Source organism: Protobothrops mucrosquamatus, unplaced genomic scaffold (assembly GCF_001527695.2).
Source record: "Protobothrops mucrosquamatus isolate PMUCROS unplaced genomic scaffold, P.Mucros_1.0 scaffold1974, whole genome shotgun sequence".
NCBI classification, from domain to species: Eukaryota; Metazoa; Chordata; class Lepidosauria; order Squamata; family Viperidae; genus Protobothrops; species Protobothrops mucrosquamatus.
The window spans coordinates 50226-70968 of record NW_015388090.1 but is presented as its reverse complement, the minus strand read 5'-3'; the positions used below and the strand labels follow the sequence as shown (position 1 = coordinate 70968).

At 36.7% G+C, this 20743-nt stretch overlaps 1 protein-coding gene across 1 annotated transcript in view; it reads left to right on the top strand.

Annotated features, from left to right (window-relative positions):
• Positions 1-19854, top strand: part of MOV10L1 (Mov10 like RISC complex RNA helicase 1) — a gene marked incomplete in the record, with an annotated part of 38977 nt that extends 19123 nt beyond the window's left edge. The window contains 14 exon segments of the mRNA XM_029285630.1: positions 528-586; positions 786-895; positions 2344-2466; positions 3004-3085; positions 3314-3492; positions 4058-4204; positions 5480-5601; positions 6360-6459; positions 9223-9387; positions 10697-10870; positions 12177-12326; positions 13971-14078; positions 16913-17050; positions 19665-19854. Of these exon segments, the coding sequence (XP_029141463.1) occupies positions 528-586; positions 786-895; positions 2344-2466; positions 3004-3085; positions 3314-3492; positions 4058-4204; positions 5480-5601; positions 6360-6459; positions 9223-9387; positions 10697-10870; positions 12177-12326; positions 13971-14078; positions 16913-17050; positions 19665-19674 (1667 nt within the window).
• Positions 19855-20743: the final 889 nt, after the last annotated feature.

Here is a 20743-nt window from a genome sequence, read left to right as displayed (position 1 = left end):
TTAATCTTAAAGGATCCCAAAATAAATCAGTCTAACAAAATAATTGGTGGATTACATAGCATTCCTTGATTCCAGCCTTGGGCTGTCTATTAGGCACCTTCCCATCAAACAGATGCAGTATTGTAACAGTCAGAGTGTCTTTGTTGCCATTTCACAGCTTTTGTTTGTTAATGACATCTGTTTTGTTAATGAATTTGTTTTTAATATAAGATTTCAAATATTTCATATAATATTTTGAATACTAATATGGATTTTTTGGTACCAATTCTAATAATGAGCCATTTGCAGGCATTTTTTAAGACATCTCATTTCTCCACTCACCCTTCCAAATTTAGGAAAATGAAATAATAGTGCTTTGGATAGGTGATATGTTTTGCAGTTGCTAAGACAAGAAATATGAGCAAACACAAATGGATTTAGACATGCTTTCCTGATATCATATATAACAGCGGTCTTGAGCATAATATATTGGTCAGGCTTAATCTGTTGGAAATTATGTTTTAGCCTTTTTTCTGAAATTTTCACAGGATAACAACCAGAAGATGTCATCATGCAACAGAACAAGCCATCCATTTAGGAGCAAAGGGTATAATATGTCTTACCTACTTGTTTATTTTTACTGAAACTGTAATAGTCTAGATTTTTTTCATTGTTACAATTTCAGTAGACATGGTACATTGAGTTAGGTTATTGTTGAACCTTACAAATAAACATTTTAGCATCTTCTACAAGGATAGCTTCTATTAATTTCTTATTTTTCTTATTTTTTGCTTTTTATTCCCAAGTTTTGTTTCCTGATATTCTTATTGTGCAATCACCACAATTCATTAAGCAACAGAATGATTCAGAATATTCTTACAGCATTCCAAAACAAAGTGTTATCCAAGAAACTAAGGTAAACTCCTGCCCGTAATCTACTTCTCCATTAATTAATTTTATTGCTGTGTTGTTTAACCAGCTTGTTTGTAAGTAAAATGTGAAATGTGTTCATTTGTTTTTGTATTTAACATGTCATTTAACTATATTTTATTTTATTAGTCTTATATGTTGCTCCAATCCTAATTACTCTGAACATCTTTACATTATCTTGTAATAAAATTAGCCATACACAATACACAATAATAATAACAACAACAACAACAACAACAACAACAAACTGGGCACCACATACATACTCCCTTCCAAGATGGATCAGTGTCTTTATAAATCTCTGTGGAAGACAGTCTGATCTCTGGAGGAATGCTATTCCAGACAAATGGGGATTAGAAAAGATTGACCACCGAGATCCCTGAAGATAACATTTGCCAGGAGCTAGAGCCCAGAGAGAGATTTTTGTTCTAGATCTAATGGGTGGGCAGCATGCCCTTAGGACAAGGGAGTACTGAAGATATCTACACATTGAGATTCATTTATTTATTTATTCAATTTATTTGCCACCTATCTTACCACAGGGTAACTCTGGTAGTCTTACAATATTAAAAAATAAAATTATATAAATAAAATATTACAAAAGTATAAAAATACAAAATACAATAGCTCAAAGTTGGGAAGAGAGGAAGTAGGATAAATGCAGTGGGGCCTGATATTAATCTTATCAACCATCCCAACATGAAACCTTCCTTTGAAGCCCCAGATCAGCCGGCAGACCTAGATCTTTAGGCTCTTACAGGAGGGTTGGAGTAGATTTCACTTCAGGGAACAAGATGTCCCAAAAGGGCAGGTGCAATGGTAGGGCTCTTCTAGACCCTGCCAGCCAGAATACCCTGATGGGGTCCGCAGCATGCCTCTGCCGGCCTGGGTGGGGCAGCCAATCCCAGTGGGATGAGACAGTCCCTTAAGTCAGCAGTCCACAACCTTTGCAGCTTGGTGGCCCAGCTGGGGGAGAACCGGGCCACACAAGCGGCAGGCCGGCACACACACATGCAGCTTGACTCATGCAAGCAGCGGGTCGGTGCACAGGCATGCACATGCAGCACGCAGCTTGACTCATGCAAGCAGTAAGTTGGCACACAGGCATGCACATGCAGCTCGAGTACAAGTCGAGCTGCACGTGCATGTGTGCGTGCGCTAGTCTGCCACTCATGCAAGTTGAGCTGTAGGCACACGTGTGCACCAGCCTGCTGCTTGCATGCATTTAGGTGTGTGTGCACCAGCCCACCATTCATGTGAGTTGAGCTGTGCGCGCGTGTGTGCGTGCGCACCAGCCTGCAGCCCAATTGCGAATAAGCTATGGCCCGAGAGTGGGCCACAGCCTGGGGGGTTGGGTACCCCGCTTTAAGTAACCTGGACCTATACCATGTTGGGCTTTAAAAGTGATTATCAAACACTTTAAATTGCACCCAGACCAAACAGGTAGCCAGTGCAGCTCGTGGACCAGTGGTGTTACATGGGCCACCATTGGGCCCCCAAGAACTTTCCATGCCACTGAACTCTGCAGCAACTGTAGCTTCCAAATGCTCTTCAAAGGTAACCCCATGTAGAGCTCATTGCAATAGTCCAACTGTGAGATGATTAGGGCTTGAATGACAGTGCAGGGACTCCTGATCCAGGAGAGGCCCCAACTGGCGCACAACCCAAAGTTTTAAAGGTTGTTGCCAGCTTTTTAAATTGTATCTTGCAATCTGCTGGTAATCAGCATTTAGCAGTAACAGAAAAGTTAGGACCATTTTGGCAGAGTAGAATCTTGAATTCTAAATAATTCTTAAGTAAAAGCTTAGTAGTGCATATGTCTTGACAAGAAATAGCATCTGATTTAGTTTGTCTAAGCTTGGAAACAGTGGCATCAATAACAAACTTCGATGTCAGAATAGTTACATGTGCACTACAATATCTTCATATAAACACTGTATTTATGTACATTAACAATATTACTAATGATAAGCTTTTCAAGAACTTTTTAGAATCCGCTTGTGAATATTTTAAGTTACATTAAAATTGGCACTTTATTCGAAGTGAATAAATGAAACATTACAAATGTTGATTTTCTTTTTTTGCTGCTTTCAGGAAGAAGGGATAAAAAAGGAAAAACAAATGCCAAAAAATGAAAAAGTTGTTTCTGATACAGTTACTATTGCCACACAAACAAGTTGGTATCATTTTGTTGGGATAATATAAATTGGTTTAGAGGGTGCATTTTAAATACTTGTTAATTTTTGCTATATCAAATGGCAAACAATCTATACTTGTTACCTATTTAAAGGGATATGTGTTTTGAAGGTTACTATAATTTTGGAGACATTTCCATATACTGTGTTTTTTTTAATTCTGTGTACCATAATAAGATGTTCATTAAATTGTATAATTTTGGATATAGTAAATAGAATTCTAACTTGGAATAGACAAGACTGTGACTTTTTCAACCCTCTGCTGAATGAGCATCAGAAACTCGCAGTTAAAAGGATTCTTAGTGGTGAATGTCGTCCAACTCCTTATATCCTATTTGGGCCACCAGGAACCGGCAAAACTGTCACAATTATTGAAGCAATTTTGCAGGTAATAGTGAATTGTAACTGGTTCTTGTCTCTGCTATTTTTAATCATGTTAACTCTTTGTTAAAAATTATTCACCCTTTTTGTTTGGGAATATACTTTGTGAATGAATACTTGCTGCTGTGGAAGATAGGAATTGCTGATGGATTTTCTCATCTACAGATAACAGAGTTTTAACATGCATGAGAATGCTTTGAAAAATAACAAGACCTTTTCTGTCTAGATTAAAATAACATGAGAATAATTACAGTAATGTGCTTTGAATGCTACTTTGGTACATGCTTTAAAAAGGATGCTACAGGAAATTGTAACTTTTTATGGTGGATCAATATGAAGAAATAAAGCACCAGTGCATAATTGTAGCTTATTGAAATATTCTGAATATTGTGTTAATGTCTTCTCAGTCTTCAGTACTGCTAGTAAATATATGCACATCTAGCATGGAAAGAAAATAATATTGGAATTTAATTGGTTCAATATAATTCTTAAAAATTACCATGTAACTGTTCACTGTATTAAGAATATCAGTTAACAATACAACATATGAATGCTTGTTTTCGTCTAATTAGATATATTATAGTTTACCAAGCAGCCGAATACTGGTCTGTGCACCATCAAACAGCGCTACAGATCTTATTTGTTTACGACTTCATGAGAGCAACTTGTTAAGACCAGGAGTTATGGTCAGAGTTAATGCAATCAACAGAAATGAAGAGGTAAAAATGTATCTAAAAGACTTTCTTGCTCTATGAGTCATTCTGTCTCATCATTAGACAAATGGTGCATTTAAAGCTCAGAATTAGTTATAACCAATTAGTTCATACTTGTTTTAATTGACTAGGGCTTGGTTTTCCAAGTTACTCTGTTACCATCTGTTACTTGCTAATTCTCCTCCTAAATTGTTGAATATGATCTCTCCTGAATGATTGAATCTTAAATCATAGGCTCAATAAGTCAGTTTCTCCATAAGAAAAGTCAGAGTCAAGATGTAGAAAGGGTTGAGGGAATTTCTCCAGGGTTCCCATCAGGACAAAGATGTATCAGGTTCTAGTGTTTAATAGAAGAAATTGAGATTTTTCTTTGACTTGGATATTTTTGAAACAATAGAACTTCCAGATGAGATTAATCCTCTCCAGAAACTAGTTCATAATTGCATTATACCTATGCAGTTTTGTTGCAGAATCTACTTACAAAGAACAAAGGTAAAGAGCTATATGAATATATTGTACAGTTTTAAAACAGCAGATACAACTTAATGACATAAGGGATCACTGTGTAAAGATACAATTTTACACAGTGATTCCCTATGTCATTTTGTACTGAGAAATATTGTAATTTCTTGATGTATAAATCAAATGTGTACATAACAACCCTAGGCAGTAAATCGTTAAGTTAAAAACAAAACCTAGTACATAAAAGCAAATAAAAGATGATGAAAACAAGGGAAATTCACAGAGGGCATATATTCCCTTTCACCTTCAAGACCATTTTAAAGTATAGCAGGGTTACACCTACTTGAGCTTCTTAGGGCTCTATGTGTGTGCACATGTGTATATGTGCGCAAGTGTGTTTGTAAGTATAATACTATTCCAGAGGGCAGGTGCTGAATAACTTCCTCTAAGCATTTCAGCAATGAAAGGTAGAGAATAGTAGAGAAACCAAGTATCTAACAGAATGCAAAGGGGTCAAAATTAAAACAGAACATAGACAGAAATGTTCTGAGAACTCAGATTTTCAAGAAGGGACATGGTGCTTCAGAGCAAAAATATTTGAGAGGAGGATCTCACTCAGTTTTCAAAATTAAATTGAAAGATAGGATACAAATCAAATTAGGGATGCTTCATTGGTATGAAGAGGCATTACCTTCCTTTCATAATATAATAATATAATACATATCATACATTGGAAAGAATGACTCGTGTCTGCAGTTGAAAATGTGTGAACTTAACTGATGATAGACATATTAATAACGTCTTTCTTTGTATTGGCAGAGTTTTAATGAAGTAATAAAGTTTTACTGCAAAGGTGGGGAAGATATTCATGAAGCATCTCGGTTTCGAATAATTATTGTGACATGCAGCAGCGCAGGATTGTTCTACCAGATAGGGATAAGGTACTGTGTAAGCTTTTCTGACTATTCCAGGAAAAGTAGGATATAAAAATATAAGCAACTTCTTAGAGAGAAGGAAATGGAGAGCAAGAAGCTATTTGAACTAAGTAAATGGGCAAAAAATTCCCTCCCCAACAGACTGGAGTTACTCCACATGGGAAAAGATCCCGGTAAATGAAGAAGAGGAGTTTCTTTCAAGATTCATATTGTCATTAAAAATACATAATAGCCATATATTGCAAGTAAAAGTTGACAATTAACTTTATTTCTTGTTCTTGACCCTCCAAGTAGAATCTATATAATTGCCACTGTGAGATAAAATGCAGATGTTTACTCATTTGTACTGTACCCCAGTCATACATTTACACTAGGCTACAGTATATCTGAATCTGGATATACAAAGACATTCTCAGAATCCCACAATCAAAATTGGATAATTATCATTTTTATACTAGGCTACAATATATCTGAATCTGGATATGCGAAGACATTGTCATAATCCCACAATCAAAATTGGATAATTATCATTCCTTGCTATTTTCACATTGAGATTGCACAGTGGCAATTGAAAATTCTATACTATGAACCTCAGTGTTCTTGAAAACATAATAACTTGTCAAAATCTATAATGGGCTTAACTGAAAGTAAATACTTTTGTTTTACCAATGTTACTTGGGTACAGTGTTCATTGTTTTTTAAAGTGATGTCTGAGAATGCAGAGCATACTACAAGTAGTTCCAATTTTTATTCAACAATATTAGGTTTGGACATTTCACACATGTATTTGTGGATGAAGCAGGGCAGGCAAGTGAACCAGAAAGCCTAATCCCTCTGGGATTGATTTCAGAAGTCACTGGGCAGGTATATAAGTTTTTATTATATCAAATCATTATATCTAACTGTTTATGTCTGTTGTGTAGAGATTGTTTGATGTTCTCTAAGGAGGAAAAAATTCTGTTTGTAGATACTGCTTGCATGCTGTTGATCTAATGTACCTAAAATATATAATATGAAACGTGCCCATTACTAGAAAAACAGCCATGCCTATTTCAAATATTATTCATCCATATCTTGGCAATGGACTGCACTGTCACAAGTTCAGTTTTCATCCCATATCTCTTAAGTTTTATTCAAAAAGGAAGAGGGGAAAATCTTAATTGATTATGGATGCCACTAATGGGAGGGGGAGGGGGCAAGATCATCGGCCGGCCGAACTTCCGGATTTGCCGGCACGGAGAAACTCGCATGCCAGAGCATCTTATACAAAAGTGCATCTTATAGACGGGAAAATATGGTAATTAAAACTCCTTCATATCGTCATGAGGTGCTCATACTACTGAATCCTCAGAAATCTTTTAATCATCTCAACTTCTAATGATACAGAGAAATACAGGTAATCCTCGTCCGAAAACCACAATTGAGCCCAACATTTGTGTTGCTAAGTAAAACAGTTAAGTATGTTTTGCCCCATTTTACAACCTTTCCCGCCACAGTTGTTAAATCAATTTCTACTGTTGTTAAATTAGTAACACGGTTGTTAAGTGGATCTGGCTTTCTCACTGCTTGTCAGAAGGTTGCAAAAGGTGATCAACACGACTCTGGAACACTGCAGCCATCCTAAACGCATGCCAGTTGCCAAGCATTGGGAATTTGATCATGTGACCATGGAAATGCTGCAATGGTCATAAGTGTGAAAAACTGTCATAAGTCACTAATTTCAGTGCTGTTATAACACCGAACAGTTACTAAACAAATGGATGCGAGTCGAGGACTACCTGTTGCTGCCCATTACAGCACTGATCATAAGTTTGATCCCACAGCCCTAAGAATGTTCTTTCCTTCCATTCTGGAGATAAGAGGAAAGTCACCTGTTTTTAAAACTGCTGATTATCCCACAGCGTTCTGCTTTCTATACTTCAGGATTTGGCCAGAAAGTTGTTCTCTCCTTCTCTTACTGTCAAAAGAGAAGGAGAAAGGAATTTTCCTTCCTTGTTGCCTGCTTCTCTCCCTACCAGGGCAAGTATGGATTTCTCATCTTCCTTCCTCTTCTCCCTTCCCTGGTCCTCCATTCTTGTGAAAGAACATCTCTGCTAGTCCCAACAGCAATAGTAGGTCACTGGCCCACCCACGGCAACACGGGAGGGGTTAACTGTGGCTGCTATTGTTGAGGGAGGTATGGATGTAAAGGAAGTTATAATGACAGCAGAGGATCTGGGAGAATGAAGGATCTGCAACTGACTATAGGGAGAGAGGGAAACAAGCGAGAGAAGAAGGGATTGGGGAAAGCAAGGGAAGCTACAGGCAAGAAGATCAGCAAAGTGGGAAGGTATTCCATGAAGTTAGGCTTTCTCTACACCAGTGGTTCTCAACCTGTGGGTCGGGACCCCATTTGGGGTCGATCGACCATTTCATGGGGGTCGCCATGCAAGGCTGTCCGCCATTTTTTTTGCCTGCCATTTTTTTCCCCCTTTTCCGGCGGGTGCCTTACCTCCCTTGAGCTGGGCCAGCTGGTGGTCGGCCTGCTCCGTCTCTGTTGCTTGCCAGCTACGCCTCGGCTGGTGCAGGGGGCGGAACCACGCATGCGCGGCACTCCCGGGCAGGGAAAGTCCTCGACTTACGACCGGTTTAGTCCTCGACTTACGACCGGTTGGGGTCGCGGCATTAAAAAGGTTGAGAACCACTGCTCTACACCAAAGCAACTGCCAGTACTGGCTGGTGGTGAGATTCTGGCCTCTAACTGAAATAGCCAAGAGTTAAAGAGCCTTTCAGCAAGATAGGAGAGAGTGGTCCTGCAACATCTCTATTGACAAGGTTACCAGTCTCCTCTTCTAGTGACACAATTACACAGGAGATTTTTTTTTCTATTTCTCCAGTGAAGACATTAAATTACCGTATTTTTCCGCCTATAAGACGCACCCTTGTATAAGACGCTCTGGCATGCGAGTTTCTCCGCGCCGATCAGTTGAGCCGGCAAATCCGGAAGGCCTCAGTTTGCCACAGATGATAGAACTTCTGCCGAGAGTGTTTATCTTTTGTATGGAGTGCTTCTGGGCCAGATGAGGCCTGGAGAACGAGTTACTAGATATTTCTACTATATAGACTAACCAGATTATTCCTCTCCTTTCTATATACTGTATGTTGTAGTAATAAAAATAGGTAAAATTTAAAAATCACATCAGAGTATCTCTTGGTCAATAGCAGTCTGCCTGCTAGTTAAATCTTATAGAAGGCATTGTGAGCTTTTGATCCACTTGAGCAGGGGTAGGCAACCTCGGCTCTTTTATGCTGACTCAGGAATTCTGGGAGTTGAAGTCCATGAGTCATAAAAGAGCCGAGGTTGTCTACCCCTGCGGAACAGCCGTATTGGTAGAAATATTGCTTCTAAGTGAAAACCTGGAGATGCTGCCTTGGGAAGATTATGCTTCTTTTTATTCAAATGTAATAGTAACTCAAATACAATGTCCTACTTATGGATAACTATTTTTTATTTAAAAAAATAGAGAGAAATGGGTATTACTTCTGTATTGGTGGCCTCTGTCTCCCAGATTTTTGTTATGTAATTCATGAAGAGCGTTATATGAAATGCAAGTTATCACATTTTTAAAAAATGTTCTGTATCTGAAGATCATACTTTCAGGGGATCCCATGCAACTAGGTCCAATAATAAAATCTAAGCTTGCAACACTTTATGGATTAAACATCTCTTTGTTGGAGAGGCTGATGCATCGCCCTTTGTACCTGCGAGATGAGGATGCTTTTGGTCCTTGTGGATCATACAATCCTGTGTTGGTAAGTGGAACTGGGGAATAGAGTGATCAAGAGCTGCTTTCAAGCTGACAGATTATTTATGTGGAAGTTTCCTAAATCTAAGACATTTGTATCAAATTGCTGTTAATATAGCAAATTTGTGTGCATTGTGAATTTTGATTAAATTTAGAGCTGCAGTATATGGACTTCCATATGAAGGAACCCTAGTGGCACAGTGGTTAACGTGTAATATTGCAGGCAAAGTCTGCCCACAGCCTAGAATTTAATCATGATGGGGCTCAAGATTGATTCAGGCTTCCATCCTTCTGAGGTCAATGAAATGAGGATTCAGATTGTTGGGGGCAATATGCAAATAATGCTTCTACATTGTAAACTGTCCAGAGAGTCCTGTAAAGCACTATGGGGTAGTATATAAGCCTAAATGCTATTGCTATGGCTATTCTTCAGCTATAATTGACTACTTTAAATATATTTAAGATAACATTTATTTTTGGATCAATTTTCAGGCTGTTTGCCATTATAATTTTAAATGACTAAATCATGTAATGGGAGACACTAACTAATCACCTTTGGGAAGCAATGTTTCTGTTCCTCAGACCTGAACAACTTGTGAGTCAATCTCACATGTACACAAGTTAGCAAAAACTAGTACCATATAAAACATCTTGTGCAGCTGAATGACAGGGACTACTAATTGTGAATAGAGAACCAACAAAACATTCAGTAGTTGGATCTGGTTTTCTCTTTGCTACCCCCATGTATTGTGGTATTAATATTGTTGAAGCCAAGAGGAATCAAGAGGAGCACATAGTTGTGGGTTTGACTGGTGCTCTGAAAGCCCTCCCTTCACCTTTTAACTAATTTTAAGAGTGTTTAATTATCTTTGCTTCCTTTTAAATGCTTAACTTTTCTATTGTGTTTAAACTGCCCAGAGTCCCTCTCTGAGAGACATGGGTTATTCAGAAATGTGAAAAATAAATATATATATTTTTCAAGCTTAATTACTAATGGAGGTTGAGTTCACAATTGGATAGACTTCTTTATGTTAGTATAGGAAAGTCAGTGATGTGGATGAATCCATGTGTTTGCATTATGAGTGAGAGATAGAAATGGTGGCTCCCTTTTTTAGTTCCACATATGAATGATACTCAGAATGTGACTGAAAACAATGTCCTCCTGATGTCCTAAATGTAACCTAGTAGGGAGCCATTTAGAGTTCCTCAGGTATTCTGTCTCGCTTTACAGAACTGGACTCACCTATCAACATGTTAATGCTTCCGAATATAGCCGTATTCATTTTCATGCTATGGTGTTGGTTCTATGCTTGCAGATTACAAAGCTTGTGAAGAATTACAGATCACATGGCGCATTGCTTGCATTGCCATCCAAGCTATTTTATCATAAGGAACTAGAAGTCTGTGCTGATCCTTCCGTGGTAAACTCTTTGTTGGGGTGGGAGAAGCTGCCAAAGAAAGGCTTTCCACTGATTTTTCATGGAATGAGGGTATGTAAAGAAATCAATATTTGTTGCATTATACTTAAAATTAGATAGATTTTAGAAATCTCAGACATACACAAAAGTATGTAAATCAATAAGCATATCACATTATTTAGATTGTTGTGATACCATGTAGTTTGAATACAACAAGAAATTTAACATAAATGTTCCTTTTCTTTATAATTGTATGTATTATTGTGATTTATCTTTGCAAGAGAATATTACAATCTGCTGTTCCATTTTGGGAAAAACCACATTGAGGGCTCTTGGGCATCATAAAATAACAATTTTAATTTTGCTTCTAGGTGCTTTAAAAGAATTGTGTAAAAACCAGATGCAAGAAGAAGCTAATTAGCTTTCTACCTTCATACATTTCATCTTAAGAATAATGAAAATATAACGATGTCACTCTGCTGATGAAAACTGTTTTCATTAATTTGTGAATGAAGATTATGTTCTAGAAAGGATGAGGACAAATGTTTAAATTAAAAACTATTTCTGGAGAGACATAAGTGATAAAAAATGCTTAACTGTATCTCCTGTTTTTCATTGGTTGAAATTACAGCTGATTTTTTAAAAAATTGCTTTAGTACCCAAACCTTTCTAAAAAAGGGAAGATATATTCAAAGACTACATAATTTGATGGAGGCCACATAGAAGTAGAATAAGGGGGAAGTGAGCATCATCAAAAGATAACAATGTATGAATCCAGAGTAAAGCCACTTTTTCTTAAATCTACTCTTTTTATATTCACCTCCACAACTATCTTATTTACTCACTAAACCATCAATTTCATTTTACTGAAAATTATGAGGCATTAGGGAGGGCTCTGTGCAAAGAATTTGGAGAAACCTGCAGAATATATATTACATTTTTATTGTTGGGAAACTACAAATTATCCAGAATAAATTAGAAATGGCTGCAGAAAATGTATTCCTTTTAGCAAAGAACAATGACTTATTACTGTTCAAATTCTGAACTGCTAATGATGCCCCATAAAATCTTAATTTTAAGGACCAGTTCTTCTGTAGAAACCTCCATATACTAAAATCCATTCAAAGAGGGTTTTTTTCTGTAATGAGTGACTTAAAGCCCTTTTTTAAATTGCCCCAAAGCTACAGTGGTATGTTCAGTCACTATTGTACAGAGTCTCCTCAGGATGATAAACATAATATTTTTGGAACAGCTCTGGTTATTAAATGCCTGTTTGGACTTTTTATTATTAACATAAGCACTGTGAAAAGAGAGTTAAGTATTTGAAATAATATTTTTTTTCTGTGTTTTTCATTTCTTGCCTTGCTAACAACATTAGGGTATGGAAATGCGTGAAGGCTGCAGTCCTTCTTGGTTCAATCCTACAGAAGCAGTTCAAGTGATGCGCTACTGTTGCCTTCTTGTTAAAGGCATCAGCTGTTCAGTATCAGGGAAAGACATTGGGGTAGTTGCACCTTATCGAAAGCAGGTATAGCTTTGTAATCCAGCTTTTTATATTTGTTTGGGTATTTTTAATTGCATTGTATATTTTGATGTTAATTTGTTTGTTTGTTTGTTTGTCTGTTACATTATTGGACTATAAATGTGAATACTAAAAACATTCTTTTTGGGGGGGGGTGTTAAGAGATACGGTATTCCTGAATCTCCTCATTCAAGGGCTTTGAAGTTCCCATGATATATTTCTCAGCTTCCCAGATTGAAAATAATTTTACAATAATTTATTCATTTTATCAAGCTGATTTTTTTTACCTAAAAGGCAGTTTAAAAAACAATGTTAGAAAACCTGAATTGGATATTTTGGAATATTTTGAACAGCACAATGAAAAACAAGTTGCATTAATTTTTTTAGATGCAGAGGAAGCTTCCGATAGTTTGAACTGGACATTCTTATTTAAAAGTTTGAAATATATCTACTTTGGGGAGAATTTTAAAAAATGAATAAAATCTATTTATACTTTACAGAAGGCATAAACAATTGTTAATGGAGATTTATCTATACCCTGTGAGGAACAACACAGAGTTGTCTATTGTCTCCTGCTGATTTTAGCTTTAGAAATATTAAATAAAGACAAAACAAGAAGATTTAAGAATGTAAAGATTGAAGAAAAAATATAAATTAAGAGCTTTTGCAGGCAATCAGTGCAAAAAATAGTGTCAGCTATTTTCCCCAGCTTGATATCGTTGGCATGTTTGATGATTTCCCCCTTCTATTCCTCATCTAAATCATTTATGAAAATTTTGAAGTGTATTGCCCCTAAGACAGAACCTAGAAGTACTGCATTGCATGCTTCCCTCCATGTAGATATTATTCCAATGAGGACTATTTGCTGAGTGCAGTTGGTCAGCCAATTGTAAATCCATCTGATGGGTAGTACTGTATAAACCACCTTGTTTTACAAAGTTTACATTGTTTCCTAGAGTAGTTAAAGTTGGTGAATGACCAATGTGGTTCACATTTTATTTTTAGAAAAAAAATATCGACAAATAATATAAAAAATGAGCTCAGTAAAAATGAATTTTTACTGAGACTAACTAAAAAATAGTTTTGAAAAGTATACTGAGAAAATTGTTTCTTCAGAAGTATAATACCAGTGCCTCAAGTAGAAGATCATAATGATAGACAGTGATCTGAAACATTGTTGAAGATGTTTTAATGTGCAGCCTGGCTTTATGTAGCTCAGTTTTTCTCATTCATAAAAGATATGCATAGTGAAAAATAGATGTTTGCAAAAGTGTGCTTCCCCGTCCAAGACAATCCTTGATAGTTGGTAGAAGATACTCTATCGAATTTTGAAATAATTTGATAAACATGAAAAAACGGAAAAAATAGTGGATAATTACCCCAAGAAAAGTAGGCCTTATTTGAAGATCTGCAATTAATTTATTCATTTTAAGTACATTTAAATTTAGATTGCTTTCAATAAACTTCCATATTTTCTAACTCAAATTGTAGTAAAGTAGATAAAGAGATAACTATTCAAAAATTTCAAAAATACAATTCAGAATTGACTTGTTTAACTGTTTCAAAACCTGAATCATTTTAATCAAATCATGATGTTATTTTTTTTGAGACCAGTGCTTTCTGTGAAATAATATGTGTCATTATTTTTAGGTAGAAAAAATCACAGTTCTCTTACGCAATGTGGACCTAGCAGATATTAAAGTTGGCTCAGTGGAGGAATTTCAGGGACAAGAATTCCTAGTGATCATCATATCAACAGTACGTAGTGAAGTGCTACTTGTATATGTGGTATTCAGAGGCTAATGTCATCCCCCAAGTTAGCAAGCTGAAGTAGAATAAAATGCATGTGTAAGTGACTAGTAAAACTCAGGACAGGCAGATTTAAAAAAAAAATTAATTACATTTTTTTACATGTCAATCCTTTTTATTATAATATAAAATACAAAAGTACAAAAGCAAATACGGTAATAGGAAAAATAGGGGAGGGAAAAGGGAAAGGTGTAGAAAAGAAGGGAAAAAGAAAGAAAAGCCACTGACTTCTCACTCCCTTTATTGCAGTAGGATAAGATAGTAACATCGAACCTCAACATTTTACTTTTACATAATAGTATAAACTAGCCATTTCTATAACAACAGATCTATCTAATCAGTAAAACCCAAATCAAAGTTTCATTTTTTCCACTCAAGCACAAAATCCAGAAGGGGTTGTTTCCAAGTAGAAACAAAAATGATTGTGTTTTTTTCTTTTATGAAAGCAGTCAATTTGGCCACCTTTGCTAACTCCATCAGCTTTTGCAACCATTCATCCATTGTGGGGATTGAAGTGTCCTTCCATTTTTGTGCATAAAGTAATCTTGCTGCCGTCAACATATATAGCATCAAAGTTCCACATTTTTTCCCAGGTGTTTTTCCATTAAACCCAAAAGAAAAGTTACTGGTTTTATCTTAATATTCACTTTAAGAATCTTCTGTATTAGAATATGAGTCCTACTCCAATATTTCTTTGCTTTATCACATGTCCAGCATAAATGATAAAAAATCCCTTCTTTACATTTGCATTTCTAACATTCATTTGAAATACCTTTATACACTGTTGATAATTTATCTGGTGTTAAATACCAATGATACATCATCTTATTAAAAAATTCTTTTAAGTTGTAATTTAATGTAAATTTAAACCTTTGGTCCACATATTCTTCCTTGTTCAAGCTTTCTTCCTGATATTTCAAACTGTTGCTCTCACAATTACTTGAAATTGATCGTCCTGTCTAGCTGAAGTCCAAAATGTCTGGAAGATATCTCTTTACAGATAATACAATCCTCTGCATAATTATTCATTAGTAGTTTTCAGTGTACATAGTGAAGCTGATCAGTGTGCTTAAGATTGCAAGTTGTGTATTAGTACAAAATGTGGTAGTTGATATATGTTGGTTGTACTATAGTCTATACCAGTGTTGGCGAACCTATGGCACGCATGCCAGAGACGGCACTCAGACCCCTCTCTGTTGGCACACGTGCCACCACCGCCAGCAGCAGGTCCATCAGGCCACCACTGCCACCCGGAACAGGAGCCCTGCCCAGCACAAAGGAGGTGAAGCGGCCGACTAGCAAGCTCGAGTAGAGGTGGTAGAGCAGAGGTCACCAACCATTGTTGATTGGTGGATTGGAAGAAAAGGGAGGGGGAAGCATTTTACATGTGTGCGTGTGCACAGGACCTCGAGCAACGACACACTACAAATGGGGCGGGGCTAGTGCCTGCATAATACTCACTAGCCCTGCCCTGTTCTGTGGTGCAGCACCTTGTATCTGCACCCCGTGGTGCGGCGGCAGCCATTTTTGCACCTTGCAGCATGGTGGCCCATTTTTGTGCCCACAGGTTTTGCGTGCCAGAGGCAGCACTCAGAGGAGCCTCCCTGCCACACACACACACCCCAAGGGCACCACAATGATGATGCGGCCCTGGCACTTTGCAATAAATAAGTGGGTTTTGGATTGCGATTTGGGCACTCGGTCTCTAAAAGGTTCGCCATCCCTGGTCTATACCAATCCACAAAACCTTGAAGATTGCAGTTATTAGGTACATTGTGTCAAATTTCCTTTGAGCCCTTTTTAAATGGGGAAATACTATTAAACCTTTGACTATTTAGAATGCAGTTCTGTTACTCATCAAATTGCTAGACCAAGATTTCTGTGGTTGATGTAAGGACTTACATTTTAACTCACTTGCAGTACTTGGTGGAAGAGAATGATTCATTCTGGGCTTTGAAACTTTTCAAAAACACATGGTAATCATCTCTGAGGCTGCACAAACCTCTACATCATGGCTATATCCTGTCTTTTCCTTCAGGAGTTCAAGGCAGCACAGATAGTATTCTTTGCTCCTTTTTTCCTCATAGTAACAGCTTGGTGTTAGAAGGATGGGCTAAGGGAGAGCAACCAGACGAAATTCACCTAGGGAGTTTCTGTTGCTGAGGACAGAGTTATAATAATAATAATAAAATTGGAAGGGACCTTGGAGGTCATCGAGTCCAACCCCCTGCTCAGGCAGGAACCCTACACCAATTCAGACAAATGGCTGTCCAGCCTCTTCTTAAAAACTTCCAGTGTTGGATCATTTACCGCTTCTGGAGGCAGGTTGTTCCATTGGTTAATTGTTCTAACTGTCAGGAAGTTTCTCCTTAGTTCTAAGTTGCTTCTCTCCTTGATCAGTTTCCACCCGTTGCTTCTCGACCTGCCTTCAGGCACCTTGGAGAATAGCTTGACTCCCTCTTCTTTGTGGCAGCCCCTGAGATATTGGAACACTGCTATCATGTCCCCCCTCGTCCTTCTCTTCGTTAAACTAGACATACCCAATTCCAGCAACCGTTCCTTATATGTTTTAGCCTCCAGTCCCCTAATCATCTTTGTTGCTCTTCTCTGCTCTCTTTCTAGAATCTCAACATCTTTTTTACATCGTGGTGACTAAAACTGGATGCAGTATTCCTAATTCTAGTCCATTTTAATCACTATGCTATATTCAACTTCAGATTATAAAATTGTCTGCAGTACTATGCGTAATTGGAGGAATTAAATGGTCTATGCTTATGTTCCAGGTTCGGTCAAATGAAACTGTACACAGTGATGAAAGACCCTTTTTAGGTTTTCTTGCTAATTCAAAGCGCTTTAATGTAGCAATTACCAGACCCAAGGCTTTGCTCATTGTTGTGGGAAATCCTCATGTGCTTGCCAAAGTAAGAATTTCTTATTTATTATCTAATTCATGCTCATTTAATTACATTAATATAATAATTTCATTGCCATATTGGTAGCTGCCTGTCTCTATTTCTAATTTAAAGTTCCGGGAAAAAGCTATGTGCTAGTGATTCATCTGAATCTTTCTTAGCAATACATTAAATGCAGAAAAGATAATTATCTGAAATATGGTGAACTCAGTCTTAATTTCAATAAATGAGAATACAGCAGGGAGCCAAATGAAGTCAACAAATGAACGTGTTGCTATCATAAATGATCTTAAACATCTCACTTCTGAAGTTGTAAAGTTTTGCCTCGTCCTGAAAAAAATTATGTAGTCACTAAGTGTTGACATGAACATATGGCATATATGGATTATATGGCATACAATCAAAAGTAATGCCACTTTTAATAACAAACTGTTCTTTCCCTCAAAAAAGCAACCATACTATGCATTATCTCTAAATATGGTACTGTTAGTAGATTGTATTGCATTTAGTTTTTGCAACTGGAGATGGGCAGCATATAAATTTAATGATATTTTTTGTTTATGTACAATTGAAATTAATTGATAAATTCAGCTGTTGGTTGCAGCAGCAGTCTTCAATGCTATGATCCTCATTTGTCTGTTTTTTGCTAACTCACACTAATATAATTTTAGCTAATATAGTATGGTTTATTTTATTTTGCTTCTTCTAATTTTTCATAATTAAGAGAATAGTAGTGCTATAAATTGGACAAATCAAATATTAAGCTTTTCATAGTGCCTTTATAGCCCAATATAATTTCTTGTTTATATAGTTCAAAAGTGACAACACCTAGTAATAATTGTTGAGTTTCTGTTAACTCCAAATGGAGACTAGAATTTCATGGAAAAGCATAGTAACTAATTAAATAGAAGTGTAGTTGTGCTTTTTAAGACTTTTTTTGAATAACAAATTAATGCAGGTGTTCTTTAGGATGTTCCTTTTCTAAGAATGTTGATTTTCATGGCAATACTGAATCCCTAGACTAAATTGCTAATTTCTTTCCTCTTCAATTTGCTTGTCTTCAGAGAAAGTGTACAGAAGTTGGGCCAGGTTGTTCCACTTTCACTATAGTAGTAATGGCAATAACAAAGGACAACAAGAATTGGGAAGGAATAAATTGACCCAGAATATTTGACTTTCAAATGCTAGTTTATAATAGTAATAATGGCAATAACAAAGGACAACAAGAATTGGGATGGAATAAATTGACCCAGCTCAATTTTGATTTTCAAATGCTAGTTCAGATCTTGAAACACTACTTTCTAGTTATAGCAACCTTTATTAAGTAAAGTCTGCTGAACATCTTGAATAGTTGCCAAATCAAGTCTTTCAAAAAAATAAGGAAACATGTAATTTGTCTCAGTGAAATAAATGTTACAAAAGCCTATAAAAACTTTTAATGGGATTTAGTAATGTATATTATAAATTATAAGAAGTTAGACTATGCTTGCTTTAGCCCAGCTCCCACACTGTCATCTTAGGTATCCTAGCAACACANAGTATAGCAGCATATCAAGAATTAGAACTATTGGAATAGTTGGAAGATATTCAGAGTCTTTGAAGGTTTCCTCTGATATCCCATTGTCCAAATTGTTTCAGACAATGTTACAGTTATCTAGTAGATCAACATAGTTACATAAGATCCCATTTTTCCCCTTTCATATTGAATATAGCATTGGTGTGTTCCATATTTACTCAGTCCATCTGCTGGAAATAACTACTCTGATCAGATAGTCTACTTGCATCCCTTATATAAATAGAGACTTCATCAAATAATTGTGATTTTCTTCATAATTGGTGGAAAATTCCAAAATCAATCTCTTTGCACTTCAGGACAACCATCAATGCCTAGGCCAGTGATGGTGAACCTTTTAGAGACTGAGTGCCCAAACTGCAACCCAAAACCCATTTATGCATCGTTGAGTGCCGGGTGGGTGTGGTCCATTGAGTGGGCATGGCCAATTGGGTGGGCGTGGCTGCGGTGGTAACGGCAGACTGGGTGGGACTAAAAAGTTCAATCAATCAATTCCAACTTTGCAAGATTTTTTTTTCCCGCGAGAAGTTGAAATTGACTGATTGAACCTTTTTTTTTTTTTTTTTTTTTGCACACGGCGGCGGAGGCCTAAAGCAAAAAGGTTTTATAAAACCCAGCTGAAGGCCTAGGACTGGGGCGACAGCGCGCGTGCCCACAGAGGGGCTCTGAGTGCCACCTCTGGCACCCGTGCCATAGGTTTGCCACCACTGGCCTAGGCTCTTGTTCTGCGGTTAAAATGCATCCTTAATCTTAAGACTATGTTTTTGTTTCCTTTATTATTTTCTAGCAATTCCCGTTAATTAGAGCTCTTTCAACCACTTATGTGAATGTTTATAGATGGTCTTAAAGTTGCAGGAAAGCAATTACTTTGGAATGCATGATACTATCTAGACATGATTATTACTGTAAATCAATTTAAGCTAGTAAAACAAATATTTCATATGATGCCTTTGGTTATAGGTACCATTTCCTGCATTCTGGGATTAACTGATTAAAATAATATTTCTCTATTTCTTGTTTTATTTCTTGTCCTACTTTGTTAATCTGCAGGTGCAGTTAAATAGAAGAAGTGCCGCCAGGCCACTTTTCCAGACTATGACTTTATTTCCTAAAAAAAAAATACAGAGATTTGTTTTTTTGGTTGTTTAAAAGAATATACTATAAAACAGTGCTTATTGAGTTATAATTATGGTTTCATTGTTGCTGTATTTTTATGCTATAACAATAAATATGATTAAAGCATTTTGCAGGTATCTTCTTTTTTCTTGTAGTTAATAAGCATGTACAATAAAGTACTAGATTTTATTCTTCATGGCAAATTAGCCTTAGCTTGTTCTGAGATTCTTCAACTTCATATAAATATTGTTGGCAGATCTATAGCTGAACAATAGTTTTCCCAGCTAGATAAGAGTGTATGGCCAACTTGGGCTGATCTCAGAAAAAATGAAGCAGAGTGGACTGCTTGATTCAATCAAGAAGAGAAGCAATCTGGAATTAAGGAGAAACTTCCTGAAAATGAGAACAATTAAGCAGTGGAACAGCTTGCCATCAGAAGTTGTGTGTGCTTCATCACTGGAGGGTTTTAAGAAGAGACTGGACAGTCACTTGTCTGAAATGGTATAAGGTCTCCTGCTTGAACGGGGTTGGACTAGAAGACCTCCAAGGTCCCTTCCAGTTCTTATTCTGGTTGGTTGGTTGGTTGGTTGGTTGGTTGGTTGGTTGATGCTTGAAGGGAAGAAAAGGAAATACACAGTGCTGTGGTCTAAAGGGGAATGTGTGAGGGAGGGAATGACTTGGAACAAGTTAGTGGCAAACTACTCCCAAACTTCTACTAGTGAATTGTCAAAGTTCAGTTCAGTTTGGGGTAGCCTTTATATTTAAAGAAACTTCTCCACGTTGTTCCTGTGCTACTTTGGTCAGAAAGTAGAATAGCAAGCAAGATTTTATTATTTATTTATTTATTTATTACATTTATACCCCGCCCTTCTCCTGGTGGACTCAGGGCGGCTTACAGCCAATTTAAAACAAAACAATCAATACAATATACAAAATTTAAAATGTAATTAAAAAGAAATATTAATATGGGCCTTTTCTTCCTTTTTTTAAAAGTTATTTAAAAACCAAATTTA